Source organism: Schistocerca gregaria, chromosome 2 (assembly GCF_023897955.1).
Source record: "Schistocerca gregaria isolate iqSchGreg1 chromosome 2, iqSchGreg1.2, whole genome shotgun sequence".
NCBI lineage: Eukaryota > Metazoa > Arthropoda > Insecta > Orthoptera > Acrididae > Schistocerca > Schistocerca gregaria.
The window spans coordinates 244,733,887-244,754,244 of NC_064921.1; the positions used below are offsets into that span (position 1 = coordinate 244,733,887).

Consider the following 20,358-nt stretch of genomic DNA (forward strand, 5'->3'; position numbering starts at 1 on the left):
AAAAAAGCTGTTCAAATCCTCACTTCCTTGAGGTCAAACAACAAAAGTTGTGTCTATGTATCTGAACAAACAGGCTGGTTTCACTTTCACTGACTTCAAGGCATATAAATTGAAATCTTCCATAAGCAGATTGTCAAAACATGACACAGAGATTCCCACCGCAACTGTCCATCTGTTCACAGAACTGGCTATTCAACAAAAAATGGATGTCAAAACAGGTCAGGCTTCCTTAATACTACTCCAAACTTACCTTCAACTAAATGTAACAAATCAGAGTAATCTGAAAGCATTCCCTTTCAACATACGAAATAAGTTGAGTTTAGTGTGAGGATCAAGTTGACCTACTAGTGAGCTCAACACAGTAGCAAGACGTTATGCTACACAGTGTGTCTGAGCACTAATTTTACTGACAAAAAGCCTCATGGATCTTTGGATGACCATATATTTCAGCAAACAGCACAATACAAGGTAAGACTTTACAGTATCTCATGGCAGTGAGCGTTTCTTCAGGAGGCTGGCAGTCTCCCTCTCCCTCCCCTTTTTGTCAGTTCTCAGGTCAGCACCGAGTTTGCGATACACTGGATCAGATAGTGAACACTACATTTTTTGAATGTAACCCCCTTGTCCACACATAAAAGTATCAGGGTTCACCCTGAATGGAACACAAAGCATCCATCCGAGCTGCTTGGATGTTATCCTTGAGTGAATGTGCAATGTGAAAAGTCCAGCAGTACATGCATCTCTCTCCACCACGTCTACAGCATCAGCAGGCAGTTTGAAAACCACCTGTTTGGTAGAACTTATAAAATCAACAACTGGTAAATGCTTTGGCATGGTGTGAAGCTCAAACCACCAAGTAGTTGAGACAGTGAGCATTCTGTAAACAAGACTGAAAAGATTTCTAAGATGTCAGATAATGTCATCCTTCAAGATAAATAAAGAACTCTCTCACTTCCCTCCCCTTTCACCTTCTACTACTCAGTGGTTCTTACGGCACAAAAACTGATATGCACTAATAAGAGTCACTTCAGCATTTACTGTTAAAAAAATGTCTCACACAATAGAACAGAAACTTGGGTTTACAAAACTAATATGAGTAACATAAATAGAGAAAAAGAACATTTGTTAGTTAACAAGGAAGACTTCCATTTATTCACCAATCAGGTCTACTGATGTTTTACTGACTGGCTGAAATATTGGCAAACAAGTAAAATGACTTTAGGGAATTTGTTTCTAAAGATTTATTTCATCATTTTATTTTACATATAATAAATTTCATACAAGTAACATTTCAATAATGTTAAAAACAACATTTTAATTGTGTGCAGTTGATAATGTACCATTCACAGCACTTTGGCATTTACGGTTAACACATGTTTCAATTTTCATTTAAAAAAACTCAGAACACCATTGGAATGTATGACAATGAAAGTAGAAAAGCTGATTTTATGAGGGAGCCAGGATTTATGTAGGACTAACAGCAAAATATACAGTATATACAAACATCATATGTACACACAATTCAGTAACATTCTGGGAAATGGTGAATATACAGATGCAAGATGCTATTTCCAAATCTGATATACTGAAATGTTTTTTCAAGACAATAACCGGATGAAGTAGAAAAAAGAGAAAACATTCAATGAAAGAATAAAGGTGTAGAAAATTATCAGATTTTAAACAGACTTGCAAAGCATGTGTTAGGGGAACGCTTCGCAGTTACCCCACTGTTATGCATAATAGATTGAAAAGAAAAATACTACAGTCGAACCTTGAAAGTAATTTGACACTCATGGACCGGAAACTGCAAACAAGGTTAATACCAAGGTAGTTAATGGTGGAATGTCAATTTTATAGAATGAAACACAAAAAAGAAGAAAAATGAGAGAGACAATGGTAGTTGAAGTCCAAACGAATTTCATATGAAACAATTCTACAAATATATCATTCGTATCATTAAAAATTTTGTATTCTATATAGATGTCCTCATCTTAAACTTTACACATTTAACATATTCACTTATATACGTATAATGTGGAAGCACTATTAACACTTTCACCTTTCTATACACTCGAGAGATTCTGCCTTCCAAACACACAATTTTTCTTCACATGACACACATCCATTACAACTAACAGTTCTAATTTTAAGATTAATTTTGTAATAAAAATAGGTGTATATATTGTCACTCAATCTGTGCAGCACACCACCTCTGACCATTCACTTTTGATAACTACTTTGTCCATATAAAAATCACTTTATGTACTGGTCAATTGATTTTGACAAACAGAATGCAAGGAAGATGCCAATCAACTGGAGCAAACCCAAGCCAATGCCAACACCTATAACTATTCTTATATGTTCATCCACCCATACCAAGAACTTGTTATAGCAACCCTGAAAAACAAGAATCCAGAAATTAATATAATTTATTCTGTAAGAAATATACAATCATCATACAAATAAAATTAACTTACATCCATCCAGTAAGAATTTTGGTTTGATGCACTAGCTGGGCAAGCTGAATACTTTGGTTGGAATTTTGCTATATCCCCTTCAAGAATGCAGCAAGACCTTGGTACTGTGGCATTCCATTTTGGAGCAGTTTTGAAATCTTCCCAGTTCTGAACTCCACAGCATTTGAACTGAACACAAAAAATACATATCATTGGGGAAAAAATAAAATAAATAAACTACACTAACCATTTGTTTAACATGGCAATAATTCTTGTGGAGGTAAGGGTGAAGGCAGAAAGATGTAATCTCAGAGAACAATGTTAGAGTTGCCTATAGTGGCTATGCTCACATCTGTTAAATACTATATATATATCTTACACTTACCAAACTCACTCAAATTATTTCATTCCCGATAATCCCTACTGTACACCAATATTTTACAGTAGAAAAATCAATGGACACTCATGTTTTTCTTCTTTCAAGCACAGTGGAAGAGTTATGAACGAATAATTATTGAGAAGTGTGCCTTACTATTTTAGAAAATTAATGTCCAGGCACCAACTTTCAAATCCTGAATGTATGAAGAAAGTTTTGGAAAAGTACTTTCAAACCAGGTGTTTAGAGAGGCTGGACCAGTGGAAAATAATTAGATTTACTAACTCATTTTAGTGTACAACTTCATTTTAGTTTACTACTACATTGCAAATAGTGTTTTAACCACCTGAATTTCTAGAGATACAAATTGCAATTCAGTCTAGTCTCTTATTACTTTAATATTGCTACCTCTTCAGCAATTCATAAGCATTGCAATGTCTGCTACTGAAGTACGTATGCACAATGACTCAGATTATGTACAAAACCTGAACTCAAAGACTTACAGACTTTATTACATTTCTGGACAGTAATTCTATCACAGAATATAAAATGCCTGAGCACACATAAATAAAACAATTCTTAAAAAAGTAGAGAATCAGGTCATGTAGTTACTAGCTTCACAGACACCTGTCTGTACTAAATAACTTAGGTTTTTTTGTAATTGCTCACCTCTGCATTTATGTAGTCCCACATTAGTGTAACAGCATCCTGATTACTTGCATAATACTTCTCAATTGTTGACTTTAAAAATTTTTCTGTCTCATCCTTTGCCTGAAACAAATGCCATATTTATACTTTAATGTCAGTCCATAAATATTTCAGAAGGCTGCAAAAGACTTAATTCCCCAGAATCAGTCAAGATGTGAAGGAGTTTCAAAATCTACTACTGGTCACACCTGTAAAATACGCAGTGGCCAAATAAACAAGCACAAAAATTTGTCCAAAGTAGGGAACAACTATTAATGTGTAGTTTGTGATGAAGTGAGTCAAGTCAGATAACTATCAAATAATGTATGCTGCTCTAATACCTGACCATATGTTCTACACATCACAGTACTATATACAGAAATCACAGAACCTGGGGGGGGGAGAGAAGTTGTTCAAAAGGATTAAGATTACAGACTATCTCCACAGAGCAAAATGTGAGCATTAATTTAAGAAAAAAGCAGGCTTAATAAGAGTAATCTATGCAACCAGACTCAGAATTTTTATTGTCTTGTAACATACACAGTTAAGACTGAGATTTAGTGTACAGGGAACTCATCTACACTGCAATTATAATTGAAATTTACGCAACACTCCTTTTATATTTTCAGCTGATTAAAAATCATAATCAGCAATTTCAAGATCTGGCTTTGGATAGATTACAAGCAAAATTACGCTGCTCTATAAAGTAGCTGCATCACTTTCAAAAGTCAAACTCTTGCATACCACAATCCTGCTTTTTACAAAGTGTCAGTTTTAAAGAGTAGAGTACTCCTGGAGAACTCTTAAGCTAGGTGACTGCCATAATTCAGAAAATATGACTTTTTCCATCTTTCCTTGAAGGCATTACGTTAATAGTGACAACCCCCTCCCCCCCCCCCCCCCCCCCACACACACACACAATATAAAATTAACAATTATGTTATTTTCTCTTACCTCATCTTTGTAAGCAGCTGCAAGACTTCCAGCTGTGATCTCCATTATGAGAATTATCACCAAGAAAACACCATACTGTAAGCATAAAGAATTGTTACTTCCTTCAGATGAGCAACTGATGAGAAACATTTTTTACAAAAGGCTACTAAAAAATGTAATGAGACAACAACAAGTTACAGGATCAGTCCCAAGAAAATAATACAAGATGACATGCCTCTAAAATATTTTGGAGCTGTCCAAAAAGTGAACTACTTCAAGGCCGATGGCTTTCATTAATGACAAACCGACAAGGAGGGTTTGTGTGTAGGCGGAGAGGGTTGTGTAACTATAATGATTCTCCTTCTGTCCTTTATCCCCCCCCTCCCCCTCCTCATCAACCTTAATGGTATTTTATTCTAAGTAGTTTAGAGAAACATTTCCTTTTGAGAGTGTACATAATAAGGAATGTTGCTCAAAAATATTGTAAGTTCAAAATTTTCTTTACCCTTGTCTAGAAATGAGCAAGCATGTGTACAAACAATTTTAATGTAATTTCAATAACAATTAAATAGGACACGTGTCCAAAAAGTTGTTATTTGTATGAAGATGATTTGTTTTGCATGTTCATCATTTGTCTGAGGTACTGCTTTGGTTGCATGCAGCAGATTGAGCTCGACAGCAGAAACCCTTACATTTCAGCAAGTGTTGCATGAAGCTACCAATGCTGTATGGAGTGACAAGGAGGGCCTCAAGTACTACATCGTGATACACTTCATCGAAGAGGCAAGATAACAATACTAACACAAAATATCTGTCTGTAAAACATAATTGAGTATGAGATTAACTACTGCTCAAATCTGATATCTGTACTCTCATACATAATGCAAATTCATTATTCAGAAATTAAAGACAGTATTTCAATCAATGTATGAAATAACACAAAATCACTGCTGCTGAGCGTTTCCATATTTAAACTGTTGGAAAGTGAAGCTGCTGAAATAGTAATCCAAATCAGATAAATATTACATGTGCACTGGGTCTGAAAATTCAGAAAAGAGAGAGAGAGAGAGAGAGAGAGAGAGAGAGAGAGAGAGAGAGAGAGAGAGAGAGAGAGAGAGAGGCACATACTAAACATTTCATTTCAGACTCTGATATTGGCGAAATTTCTCCTTTCAGCTTACAATGGACTATCCCTTTGGTACAAACAAATCCCTTCAATACTTACACAAGTCAAAAGGCATTTCGATTCTCTCAGTGCACCACAGTAGCCAAGAAAACTGACTACAAACATAAATGCTCCAGCTGCTATCAGAATATATGATGCCTGTTCTATAACAGTGGGTTGTGTGAATTGTTGGAACTGAAACAAGAGAAGAAACCGTAGCAGTTAATCTACTACCATCTAAATTAGGTTAAAATAATATAGTAATCTCAAAAAACAATTACAAGCAGTTGTTTGAAACACCACCACTACGACCATCTTTGACAGTTAAAACTATTTATCCTTAAAAATCTCCTCTTGCAATTTCAGTCATTTAATCGTTTTTAATGAGAGTACAAAGAGAACTTCATGGTTCAGCCCATCTCAAAATCTTTTTTGACTTCTGGAAAAGTAAATAAACTTAATAAATTTAACCAAAAAAGTGAGTCAAACACTGATCTATGAGACCAAACATTCTATAAATTGTGGATTATATGCAGGAAATAGCTATAGAGTGTGATGTGGCAGCTGTTAAACTAAAAATTAATTATTTGAAATGCCTATATCAACAAATACAACAAGATATTAAAATTTTGCAAGAGTGGCGTGTCTGCAGATGATTTTTTACATGCCCATTGTTGGTTAGCGTGCCACTGTAGACAGTGTTTTCGTCTCTGAATGTTATTTCTATTATAAATATGTTTGTGACCCCCGATTTATCCCTGTGCGAAATCTTATGTTCGGATCCAACATTTGGGTTTCATCTTTCTTGCATTTAACTCTTGTCACTACACTATAACATTAATATCTGCTTATACGAGTTAAACTGATGCCATACTGAAAGCTGTGTGACTACGTAGAATTTGTGCCGTCGTGCATGAACTGAAAATCACAATGCCACTATAGAAAGCCACAAGCTGTGGCACCACATTACACGCGTGTGTGAACCCTACTTAACAATACATCATTTCTTTCATCAATGACTGCGCTTTCAGCAAGCGAAGATATAACAACATCCCTTATGAGTGCTGTATTTTGGCGAACAACTGAGAAGCATTCGTGCTCTAAACCCTCTTCACCCGCAAAGGTTATTTTACACTCTTCTTTCACTCAATTTTTTTTCAGACACTATGATTATTACTGAGTGGATTTTTGGAACAGACAGATATGATGTTTCCTTAGACAGGGAAGCAAGAACAATTTCTGGTGGCTAAAATGGAGAGGATCTGGAATTATTCAACCTTACACTTTCCCTATTTTCACTTTTAAGTGTTCACCTTTCACTTTTTGCAATGAAAAAAGATTTTTTTCTGCAGATAAACGCGTTAGTCTAAATGATAAGAATTTGACTTTTTATTTACCAGCAGAAAACATCATCCTATTGAAACACAAAAAGGCGAAAACGTTCCATTTAGAAGAATCTGACTGAAAAGTGAGGTAATGCCAGCTGCCTTTGTTCTACCTTCCTCGGCACCTTTAAAAACTTACCCAAACATTTTTGCATGCGAACATGGCGCTCTCGTAAATGCAACTGTCACCTCGCTAACTGTAACTTGTTCACACCCATTGCTCAATGTCGCTCACACCCATTTACTCCAAATTCCCATACTCATTGACTCACTCAGCCCAACTCGTTGTAATTTCCTATCTGTGTGTCTCTCTGTCACTGTCTCCCATCTCACACCCACAGCTGTCCGTTCTGTTATACTACTATTGTCTCCTCTCACTGTCAATTTTTCTCTTACCGCTACTATCTCATTTGGTCCTTCCCACAGCTACTTTTTCTCTCTTCCTCATTGTAACTGTCAGACTCCGTCTCTCGTTACCACAGTCTCTCAACGTCTCCCATTATGCGGAACTGGCGTCAGGTAGCGCTCCGAAATTTTCCCTCACGTTCCTATCAGGTGGATTTGGCGCTCAAGACATCAACTAACGTTCACTATCATTCTCATCACATCACTGTAGCATGACTAGGGCCTCTAGACCTGGACAGTTATCCTGCTGGAAAATGCCATTGCCGTTGGGGATGACATCGAACATGAAGGGATGCGAATGGTCTGCAGTAATGTTTATGTAGTCCACAGCTGTCATCATATCTCCCATTACTACCTAAGGTCCCTTGGAAGGAAATGTGAATGTCATCCATGTCGGGACAGACACTCGTCGGAGCATTAGTGGGTCAAATGGTTCAAATGGCTGAGCACTATGGGACTTAACTTCTGAGGTCATCAGTCCCCTAGAACTTACAACTACTAAAACCTAACTAACCTAAGGACAGCACACACATCCATGCCCGAGGCAGGATTCGAACCTGCGACTGTAGCGGTCGCGTGGTTCCAGACTGTAGCGCCTAGAAATGCTCACATTAGTGGGTCCTTAGACTGAGTGGAATTCCATAACACAAAATATTAGTTCATTTTAGTATAACAAAAACAAGAAGAATTAATTTTGTACAAACCATTTCCACAGGAACGTCATTAATATTTACAATTGTGTCTGAAAATTAATGTATTGCTTGATACAGACAATACAAATCTCTCACTCTAGGGTACATTTACAATAACTTTCACAGGATTCTGCTTAAAACGTTGAGCACACAGCTGGCCTGCTAGAGGACAACGTTGCTGTCTAAGTCGATCATCGCGAACACGGCTGAGAGATACTGTGTTCGGCCTTAAGTGGAAGAGCAACTAGTTGCAGAGGCACAGCGAAACATTTTTGGGCGTGGCTATGCCTGTGTCGCTCATTCGTCAATGCGGCTTGCAGTGGTTATGTTCTCGTTATGTCGCGTTCAGAGTTATCAACCACCACAACCCACAGCATAATACAGCCAATTAGCCTGCATCTGTGACAGTTCGTGTTTGGAGCAGCTGCTTTCCTGGATGACGATGTATCTGGACACGGCCATACCTGGTGTTACAAGAAAAGTTTTATCACGCAACACGTTTCCATTGATTCAGGGTCCAATTTAGATGATCCTGTGTATACTGCACTCAATTTACGATGCCACTGGGAACACGTGAGGGTGGGGGGGGGGGGGGGGGGTGGCGTCTGTTGCGGAGCCCCATGTTCCAACTAAGTGCGCTGAACGCTGTGGTCAGAAACATCTGCACTTTCACTAGCGTTGCATGCTGCCGTCAGATCTCTCACATCGCTGCATATCCTGCTTTACACAGCAACCAAGCCTCCAACCCCCAGGTTCTGTGGTCATGCGTGTACGTCCACCATCTTGTCGCCTATTTGTGGTTTTACCGTATTTCAACCACTCTTCATACATGCTAGCAGCAGGTGGACAGTCGACAGTTTCCGAGATACTCGTTCCAAGGTGTTTTGTTGTAACAATCTGTCCCTTGCCTAAGTCGCTTATGTCAGTTGATTTCCCGATTCGTGGCCCTTACTGTCGCCAAAATGATTCCTACTTATTACCGGGTCACGTGCCCGACACGCCACCAGGTGACATTCAGTCTTGCGGTGAGTTGTGGTCAACATTTTGGTTCTCAGTGTATATAAACCACGAGGCACTGTACAGTTACGGCGAAGGGTGCTTCGTGCCAACATCAGCGATTGTTTTCCATTTGATTTGTGTACTGAGCGACGAAAAGAAAACACATGCCTTTGTGTACGCATCCTGATCTCACCTCAGCCTTGAGTGTTCCGTAAGCGAGATACACGATTACGGCAAGAGAATGGACGCAGAGCCTTCTGCAAATACACGTTCTCTAAATTTACGAAATACACGTTCTCTAAATTTACGCATCAGGGTTTTATGGGGACTTGTCTTTCTTCCAAGAATTCCCATTTAAGTTCCTCGAGGATTTATAATACCTGTTACAATCCTAGTTAGACTTCTCTGAAGTCGTTCGATGCTGCGGTGGATTCAGGGTTCGATTCTGGGGTGTGACAGATTTTTTAATGTCTCTTCCCGCCACCCATCCCCAACTGCAGTTTGCTATCACCCACAGTTACATACCACATATGCGTGGGATTTTAATTGATACTTATAACACGTGTGTGTGTGTGTGTGTGTGTGTGTGTGTGTGTGTGTGTGTGTGTGTGTGTTCCCCACATCTCCTAAATAACTGGACCGATTTAAATTGAACTTCGTACACATATCCCTTATTGTCGGACAACAATCGCTATTGGGGTAATAAAGACCTACTTGTCATAGTTCAAAAGTTACGCGTTCATAAACAATGAGATGGTTGCAGATAGTATCCACATACGTCGCTGAATGTTCTTGCAGAATAATAACATTGTACGGCCGATAGATCAAGACATAACATCACAAATACTGCAACGCGAAAAAATGCCGCATTATGCAGAAAGTTTCAATACTTTTATTCCTTAGCACTAAGACACTCCTCCAGTCGAGTCAACTAAAGAAAATCGCTGTCACGTGTAGCCGCTTTTGACAGCTTTCAACGGCTAAGGGCAAAGGCTATAGACGAAAACTATAGCTGTCTGTAGAGCTATGAACAGCCGTTGCCACAGATACGTTTACAAACTCGCACTGAAGACAGGCGAAGTAGTTGCTCATAGAACAGAAACTGTTGGGATTACATTTCTTAATTTGGGCATTGTAGTTATACATTTCTATAATATGCATTCTTTGTACGACTGTTTTCGATATTACACTACACAGTTCAGTTTCTGTTTTTGTTTCAAATAGGAAACTGGCAAAATGAATACCCGGACAATTCCGGGTTTGTCAGCTACAGTCGAGATAGCATAAGACCCTGACAGCTCGCAGGGCAGTTGAAAGCTTTCCACTGTGAAGCGCTAACGGCTGAAGGCGAAAACAGCATCCTTCTATGCGCTGTGACAACACTGAGGTGCTGCCATACAGACGATGGCAAAATCGCGTTACGTTATTGGTTAAGGTAAAAGCCCAGAGGCTGACGCGCTCAGCCCACGGCAGTTGTTAGGGATCAACTTAACGCCGCCTCAACTGCAGTTATAAAATAAACCGTTTTAACAGATTCAATCCGCATACCCTTGGATTCGCGCCTGGTTCGATGTCTACTGCCTCTATTGTATGAAGTGTTATTTAGTTGCACTGTAACTGTTTAAAACTCTTCTAAACATCCAAAGCCTTCCATTCACATTCACTACTACTGATTGATTGTGATTGTCTCTTATCACTGCTTAGTACCCGCTAAATGCTTACACGATGGGACGAAGATATCTCATCTCACCATTGATCTTGTAATCTGATACTACCTAAGTCTATCTTTGTTACAGGCTGGAAGGTTTGTAGCTAATTTTTTGTTTTGAGGAAAAGTAATGTATGCTCTATTTTTGTATGATTTGTCGTACTTAGTATCTGTATTACTGGATATTTAGAGGTTTTCAATAATAGATACCCTACGTCACAGAGGTTCTGAGCACAAGCAATGTGATCTTTGACTGATAGTGGCATTGTCATCGCTGTAGCGTATTTTTTGGCGGTCTGAAATAGCTTCCAGAGAAGAAGATACAGATTACGATGAATTTTGGAAATTTGATTTGATAAAGATTGATTTGAGAAGCGAAGATTTGGGAGTAATGTTGTTGTTGCACTCCTTGCCTGTACATTATTTATGGTGTGTTTGGAAAACAGTTTTATCGGAATTTTTCCTTTATCGGTTCAGGTTAGTTTCATTGTTCAGACGAAATTAAGAAAAAAATATTTGTTCACATGGTTTGCACTCAGAAGTAACAGATTTACCACTCCCTAACCATTTCAATAATTAATTCATGGCAGAATCATGTTTTAAACAAGTAATATTGAAAAATGATTGTAGCACACAATGAGTTTCATTATTCGCAACATAGTTCTGAACGAAAAACAACCTTAATCTCTTTCCAATCATTTAGTAAGGTAAAATTTTACCACCGTGCTCTCAAGAAAGTTTTGTTTTCTTGTTACGTAGGTATATCGCCGCATTGCAGTTTGCGGAACACAGGGAGTGAAGCTTAATGTGCTTAGAACAGTTGCATGTCCTCGTATTGCACTGTGCACAGTTTCATGTAGCTGGTTTGTTGTTGCCCTACTTCGTAAGTTGATCACTTCGAGCAGTACCGTGTTTCCATTGCCACAGGTAAGCCACACACAACATTTATTGCCACAGTCGGAAAACTGCAAGATCATTTACTGCTAGTTTTGCATATGAAAATGGTTATCAGGTTCAATTTAGATTCAGATTACACTTCTTTTGCTCACAGCGTTAGTGCGTGAGTATTATTCACTGTTAGGAATTTAATCACATCGTGTACGTTAATTTAAAGGGTACTTTTTTTTTAACTTTCAAAATTCGATTTGTAACTTTATGCAGAATTTTTATTGTCGGTTTCGTGGGTTACAATTGCAAGGCACATAGTGTTTCGTCATACAGTCTAGCACTAATCACTGCACTGCACAATACAGATTTTCACAGGACAGCTCATTTAGTTTAATTTTGGTTTTCTAATTAATTTGGTAGAAGCTAATTGCAATGGAGGTATACACTGGGATGACAAAAGTCATCGCGTCGGACCACCTTTTGCCCAGCGTGGTGCAGCAAGTCGACATGACATGGACTCAAGTTTTCTGAAGTCCCCTGCAGAAATGTTGAGTCATGCGGCCTCTACATCCGTCCCTAATTCTGTAAGTGTTGCCGCTGCACGATCTTGTGCAAGAAATTGCCTCTTGATTACGTTCCATAAATGTTGGATGGGATTCATGTCGAGCGGTCTGAGTGACCAAACCATTCGCTCGAATTGTCCAGGATGTTCTTCAAGCCAATCGCGAACAGATGTTGCCCGGTGACATGGTGCATTGTCATCCATCGTTGTTTGGCTGCAAATGGTTTCCAAGTAACTGAACATAACCAATTCCGGTCAATGGTAGGTTCACTTTTGACCAGAGGACGCCCACACCATTATGGAGCCACCACTAGCTTGCACAGTGCCTTTTTGACAGCTTGGAGTCCAAGGCTACGTGGGATCTGAGACACACTCAAACCTTACCTTCAGCTCTTATTGTTTGTTGTTTGGCTGGTGGGACAGAAGTAGTTTTCACGGGAGTATTCCTTCTGTTCTTTCCGGCCTACTGCTTGTGTAGCTGGTGGCTTCTCCCCTTGAAGCGAGAGTCTGACGGCTTGCTGCACAGCTGGACGGAGGGATAGCGATGCTACCTTGAGACTGGGAGATTTCACAACCTCAGAGCTGAATTGGAGGTCGCATGTCTGCGTGGCCATGTCCTTCATGGAGCGATGGATAACAACAGAACTATGGGTGCCAGATGGGAGAATGCAGGGTTTGCGACTAGCCAGTAACTCGCGAGCGACTGGGTAACGCACTTTTTCCTTCACCCAGATCTCTTGGATCTCAGCTCATCAAGATACAGGGGACAATCCCGAGAGGAGGCAGCATGGCCACCATTGCAGTTGATACAGCAGGGAGGAGGAGGTGGACAACCGCCCTCATGCAGATCCCTACCACGGGCATTTGGCTGGGTGTCGACAACGTGTTCTAGTGTGGTTGAAACGATGACACTAGTAGCAGCACATCGGGTTCAGAATGTACGGCCGGACTGTGATAATTTCATAGACTGCTTTGATCTTGGATGGAAGCATCACTATCAAAGGCGAGATGAAGAGTGCGGGTGGGCACTGAGGAGGAATCTACCTTTCTCATTCCACGATGGTTGGCAACGACACCCTGATCAGAGAGGTAAGATTGGATTTCGGCCTTGGTTATACCGCGAGCAGCCTGGTGTAAATTACACCACGGGATAAGTTCTATGGGCATCAACACGAACAGGGTAGCAATGGAGAAGTGAGGCATCAAGCAGGTGTTGTGCTTGAGAATCAGAAGTTGTCTCCAAAATCAAAGTGCCATTCTATAAACGAGAGCAGGATTTCACAGGGCCAGCAAAAAAGCAAGAAAATCCCCATGATTGCCAGAGTCTCCGATGGCGCGCTCCTTCCAACTGGGGGGCCCCCTTCACAAAGATGGCGCACTTGCCTGACAGAAGGACCAATCGGCAATTTGGGAAGGCTGCAGCTCAGGTAATCTCCACTCCCTGGGCCTGACCTGTACCAGGAGGGACATGTGAACCCTACCTGTCGACCCAGGCTGGGAATTACGCGTTACCCAGTCACCTGTTACGCGTCAGACGCGAGGACCACACTCGTGGGGCGGGGGGGGGGGGGGGGGGGGGGGGCGATATTGCAGTGCCAGTGTTGTCCAGAAGTACGATGCAATGTTCCTTCATGGGCGCATGCGTGTCCGAAGGAACACTGCATCGTACTTCTGAACAACGCAGGCACTGTAATATCTTATTTCTCCGCCGATACCTGGCAAGCGACTTTTCAATTAAAATGTCTCCCCTGTACCGTTAGTCTTGTTCATATAGTCTAATGGTAAAGCGACCTCTCGCGATAAGAGGAAAATCCACGTCCGATTCCTGGTGGGGCCAAATTTTCATTGTCATTCCACTACACAACTGATGTTTGTCCATATTCGTAATTGCGAAGAGATTTCGTAAGTGGAAATCTTACCTAATCTCTGTCTGTCCTTAAAATCGTCCAATGAGCGTTTACAAAATTCCCAGGCAGCTGCTGTCCTCTAGAGTAACTTGTGGAGCCTTACTGTTATTGGAGGCTGGCTGTCTGCTATCGGCCAGACTACAGCTAATGAACTAATTAGTCGCGGCCGGGAGTCGCGACCCGCCTATTAGCATTCCGCGAGGCGGCAGCCGGGGCCGGGGTCACGCACGGCGCCAGTTGCTCCCTTATATTACAGCCCGCCACACGCGTTCCAGCCAATATGTTGTCTCCAGCTGCCAACACTCTGCGCTAAAACCAACTTCGGCGCTCGCATATGTCGTTAGCTTATCTGCTTCACGCACTCGTGTTTACGGGACCGTGGCAGAACGGGCTCTGTACAATTTTCCGGGAGCTAACATTTATGGCTGGGCCTTCCCGTATGGGATTACGACCGGCAAAATAAACCCCGCGTCTGTCTCTCGCGAACTACGCGCGTTCGGTATTCGTTACTTTTCCCGCCGGTACCTCTAGCGCAGGGTTTCCCAAACTGTGTTCCGCGAGAAGTGAGTAAGTGCTCCGCGAAAACTGAGTTTCCTCTGGCTTTTTTTTTAATTATTATTTTTGTGTTATTAGTTATGCTATAAAACTGAAGGAACTACCGAACGAAACGAGTTTTTCATTTTTTTAAAATTTTTGTTTATTAATCATCCGCCAGATTGCCAGGGTTCTTAAAGGGTTCCGTCAGAAAAAAAAAAATTTGGAGCCCCTGCTCCATCGGCTCAGACGCTAAACGACTTATTGCGCAGACGCCAAAGCAGAATTAGGCAACATTCCTTTGGAATTTCTAAAAATTCTTTGGAAAAAGTGGAAATTGAACGACTGTTCGAGTTAGTAAGTAGAATCTATGAGACTTGCGACATGGAAAATAGAACAGTTTCGTTTGTACTTAGGAAATGCAGTTCTTCCGTAATTAATGCTTTCCAGCTCTGCCGCTGTACCTTTAGAGGATAATGTTGAATACAGTCTGCTACCAGTCACGCCTGAAGCTGGTATAAATACACCGCCACCGGTTTAGGACTTAGCCCATCTTCAGGCAATTATACATTCAGTTTCATGTTTCTGCATTCAATGATGAAGTTCACTGTGCAACGTTACAACCTTTTTCATCTCTCACGAGTTTTCTATATATTCCGTCGTCTTTACCTCTTCCTCCTACGATTGTTTAGCTGTTATTGAATAAATGGACACTGTACTGTTGAACTTATATTTTCATTCTCTTCACATTTATTGGCACTAAACTCTTGTTTCAATTAAGCTTTCTTTTACTGTATTACCATTAATTTCTTAACAGAGATCAGTAAACTACACCAAGTATGAGTGGTTTCATCATGTCTTAGATGTTTACGAGCAGACTGGCTATACAACCTTAGAAGTTAAATGCTTATTAAGGCTGACCAATTACAAAATGGCTGTTTTGATCGACTGATATAAAACTTTACATAATGATTGCTGAATCCAGACTCAAATGTATAACTTAAGAACCAGAACTGGTTGGTTGGTTGCCCATGTTTACCTTGGGTTGTGTGTGTAACGACTATGTAAAGACGCGCGTAGCGTAATAGCGACAAAAACGGGAAAATACAAGAGTATTACATATTTGATACTACCATAAAACCAAGTGAAACATAAGAAAATAAAATTAGTAAGCTGTGTAATTAGGTTTAGCAAAATTGTGCCTACTATTTTATGACTAACACTTTCTGTAGAGTGAAATTTTCACAGTCCAACGAGAAGTTTCTGGAAACACATTTTATAATTCGGATATTTCATACACTAACATGATGAAGAAAATTATGTATTTCTGTAATCAAACTGATGACTACACGCCTAGAACAGTAGAATTCTGAAGGATTGCATGTAAGATTCTGTAATACCAAACATCTAAATACGAGTAACTTTTGAAGTGTTTAGTTTACAGAGAAAGTACAATGTTTGCTTAGAAGAGAACAATTTTTTTTTCAAATAAATCACGCCAATCAGAAAACAATTTCTGACGAAGCTGTGTTTTCACGTGCACCTGGTTTAATTGTATTGTAAATTATGAATATTTCTTCAAATAAATTGTTTGTATACGGACTTTTAACAGCACTGTCATCATCAGATGAAACTATTTCGTGAGTAATAAAGTTAAATAAAATTCTGCATCAATAAGAATTTAGCAATTTTGCGTAATCACGATAAATTTATATAATAGAACCCAGAAACTACATATTTAAGAACAACTTTAGCAAGTGGAGCTATTCTACCTTGCTACAGGTCAACTGTTCAATCCAAAAAGGTAATTTACGTGATGTTGACTTGGAGACGGAAGGAAACCTTTGTAAATGGCAAAGTGACAAGACTAACCTATTCACATACAGATGGAGCGTCAAATAGTTCTGAAATCATGTAATAATCTTCTGAGTTTTTAATATCTGAATTGCTTCTGTGTGTGTTTCACCTTTGTACCTCTTAGCTGTACCCTTTTAGACTATAAACTCTGTATTTAAAAGTAAACACGTTGGGAGCTGTGAGCTCACGTTTCTTTTAGAGTTAACAACATTTTGAGTACCACTAATGTGTGTAAATCGGAATATGGTGGTTCAAATGATTACTTTGGTGCCATATGTGCAACTACGACTTGGATACTCAAACTATAGGTAAGGACATTTAACTCTTGTCACTTTGCCACTTCCAATTGTTTCATTTCTGTCTTGCTCGTCTACAACACATGCCCTTTTGTATTGAACAGGACAGTGAATGTGGAAACATGTATAATTACTGGAAGATGGGCATAAGCCCGAAACCGGTTGCCATTTAAATAACCTCCAACTGTGATTCGTAGCGAATTTTATTCAACATTGCCCTTTGGATCTGGGGTAGTCAAATACGCCAGACACACTTCTTATGTTGCGCTTCACAATGACAGCACGAATTAAGAAAAATGAACAGTGTTTCATACGGTTTGTTGACTTGGCAAAAGGTCTTCGACAACTTCAAGTGGAGCAAGATGTCTAATGCTCACAAAATAGATATAACCTCTAGGAAAAGACAGGTGATGAACAATATGTGCAGGAAACAGAAGTGAACAATAAGAAGCAAATAACAACTGCTCGGATTAAATAATGGTGTAAGACAGGGATCAGTCTTTCTCTGGATCTGTTATCTGTACATCGAAGCGACAATGACGAAAATGAAAATTCAGGAGTGGGATTAAACTTCAGAGTGAAGGGATATCCACAAGATTTGCTGATGCTCCGTGATAGTGAGGCAGAAGTGGAGGACTTGTTGGATGGGTGAGCACACTCAATGGACTGAGAATAAACAGAAGACTAAAAAGTAATGAGTTTCAGAAATGAGTTTAGCGATAACCTTAGCAAAACTAAGGGCAACGAAGTAGATGAAGTAAAAATTCCATCTTGGAAGCAAAATGACACATGGTGGACGAAGCGAGAAAGAGACAAAAAGCAGACTAGCACACAGCGAGGGCGTTCTTGGCCAAATGAAGTCTGCTAGCATCAAACAAAGTCAATATATGGTAGAAACGTCTTTAGTGTGTGTTTGGAGCAGAGTGTTAGATGAGAGTGGATCAAAGACCGCAGGATAACCAGAAAATTTGAGACACTTAGTATTTGAGGTTTCCTACACAGGATACTGAAAACTGACTGATAAGGAATGATATGTTTCTCCACAGAATTCAGTATAAAAGGTCATATGTTAAGGCACAGGGAGCCATCGTAGGCAAGAACTGCAAAGGAAGTCAGAGGCTGTAATACATCTCACAAATAACTTATTATGCTGTGTTGAGACGGAGAGATTGACACAGGAAAGGAGGTCGTTGACGACCGCACCAAACCAGTCACAACACCGACGGGAAAAGAAAAGTTCCGTCATATTAATAAAAGAAAACATGGTTCGTAGCAGGATATAATGTAAAGGATCTTCATTATAATCGTGTGATTAGCCAGTTTCGACTCATTTTCAAGCACCTGTAAAATCAACATGGAAGAGTATCACATTGTCTGCGTACATCTTCATTCATATTCATCGCCATGTATAAGTAACACATTACCCAACTCTCATTAACATACCACCCTACCGCGCAATATTCCTACTTATATGTGTTATATTACGTATTACATGTCGTAATTGTCAAATTATTTTTGACTAATACACATTAAGAGTAAACTGTATATTCTGTCCTTACATTTGAAACTAATCCACATGAACGTGACGACTTTAAACGTCATACTCATACGTTGCTACAGGGTTATTACAAATGATTGAAGCGATTTCACAGCTCTACAATAACTTTATTATTTGAGATATTTTCACAATGCTTTGCACACAAATACAAAAACTCAGTTTTTTAGGCATTCACAAATGTTCGATATGTGCCCCTTTAGTGATTCGGCAGACATAAAGCCGATAGTCAAGTTCCTCCCACACTCGGCGCAGCATGTCCCCATCAATGAGTTCGAAAGCGTCGTTGATGCGAGCTCGCAGTCTGGCACGTTTCTTGGTAGGAGGTGGTTTAAACACTGAATCTTTCACATAACCCCACAGGAAGAAATCGCATGGGGTTAAGTCGGGAGAGCGTGGAGGCCATGCCATGAATTGCTGATTGTGATCTCCACCACGACCGATCCATCGGTTTTCCAAACTCCTGTTTAAGAAATGCCGAACATCATTACGGAAGTGCGGTGGAGCACCATCCTGTTGAAAGATGAAGTCGGCGCTGCCGGTCTCCAGTTGTGGCATGAGCCAATTTTCCAGCATGTCCAGATACACGTGTCCTGTAACGTTTTTTTTTTTTTTTTTCGCAGAAGGAAAAAGGGGCCGTAAACTTTAAACCGTGAGATTGCACAAAACACGTTAACTTTTGGTGAATTGCGAATTTGCTGCACGAATGCGTGAGGATTCTCTACCGCCCAGATTCGCACATTGTGTCTGTTCACTTCACCATTAAGAAAAAATGTTGCTTCATCACTGAAAACAAGTTTCGCACTGAACGCATCCTCTTCCATGAGCTGTTGCAACCGCGCCGAAAATTCAAAGCGTTTGACTGTCATCGAGTGTCAGGGCTTGTAGCAATTGTAAAGGGTAAGGCTTTTGCTTTAGCCTTTTCCGTAAGATTTTCCAAACCTTCGGCTGTGCTACGTTTAGCTCCCTGCTTGCTTTATTCGTCGACTTCGGCGGGCTACGCGTGAAACTTGCCCGCACGCGTTCAACCGTTTCTTCGCTCACTGCAGGCCGACCCGTTGATTTCCCCTTACAGAGGCATCCAGAAGCTTTAAACTGCGCATACCATCGCCGAATGGAGTTAGCAGTTGATGGATCTTTGTTGAACTTGGTCCTGAAGTGTCGTTGCACTGTTATGACTGACTGATGTGAGTGCATTTCAAGCACGACATACGCTTTCTCGGCTACTGTCGCCATTTTGTCTCACTGCGCTCTCGAGCGCTCTGGCGGTAGAAACCTGAAGTGCGGCTTCAGTCGAACAAAACTTAATGAGTTTTTCTACGTATCTGTAGTGTGTCGTGACCCTATGTCAATGAATGGAGCTACAGTGAATTTATGAAATCGCTTCAATTGTAATAGCCCTGTATAAGTGCTACTGCTTGGCAACTAACAGCAGCTGATATGTTGTCAAAATACACGCACATCCACACGCTGTAGAACTATCGATAGCAAGTGTCAGAGGCACTTGCATATGTTGCTGTTTACCAGACTTAGTTGATGTCGCCAATCAGAGAACAATGACTACTGACGGGCAGTCAGGCAGTCGTAACAAAATATTTTATACAGTACATTAAAAATAAATAAAAAAATATGAAATAAGTACCAATTTCAGAGCATTAAAAATTGAAAGCGCGCCAGACTTACCGAATGCCTTTTATCATAGGTCATCAGCGCCTGAAGGCTGTGTACAGATACACAGAAGGCAACATATTGACATTTTTTTCGGAAAAGTGATCTGTAGAAATACTATTTTCATTAAAATTTTGTAACAAGAATGTATTACTGGCGAGTCAGTAGAATCCTCAGAGGGAATAGTTTGCACACACAAATTTCTATCGTTAAAATGGCAAGCAGCAATAGTAGGTAACAAAACTCAGAGGACTGAGTACAAACGACATTTATTTCTGGGTATGC

At 40.2% G+C, this 20,358-nt stretch overlaps 1 protein-coding gene across 2 annotated transcripts in view; it reads right to left on the reverse strand.

Moving 5' to 3' along the window:
- Nucleotides 1–1,226: 1,226 nt before the first annotated feature.
- LOC126336777 (CD82 antigen-like) overlaps nucleotides 1,227–20,358 on the reverse strand; it is a 277,993-nt gene continuing 258,861 nt past the window's right edge. For both annotated transcript variants that reach the window (XM_050000790.1, XM_050000789.1), the window contains exons 4-8: nucleotides 5,678–5,812; nucleotides 4,474–4,548; nucleotides 3,502–3,603; nucleotides 2,478–2,645; nucleotides 1,227–2,397 (exon numbers count right to left, since the gene is read on the reverse strand). In XM_050000790.1, coding sequence (XP_049856747.1) covers nucleotides 2,254–2,397; nucleotides 2,478–2,645; nucleotides 3,502–3,603; nucleotides 4,474–4,548; nucleotides 5,678–5,812 — 624 coding nt within the window. In that variant the 3' untranslated portion in view covers nucleotides 1,227–2,253. The remainder of the gene's footprint in view (nucleotides 2,398–2,477; nucleotides 2,646–3,501; nucleotides 3,604–4,473; nucleotides 4,549–5,677; nucleotides 5,813–20,358) is intronic.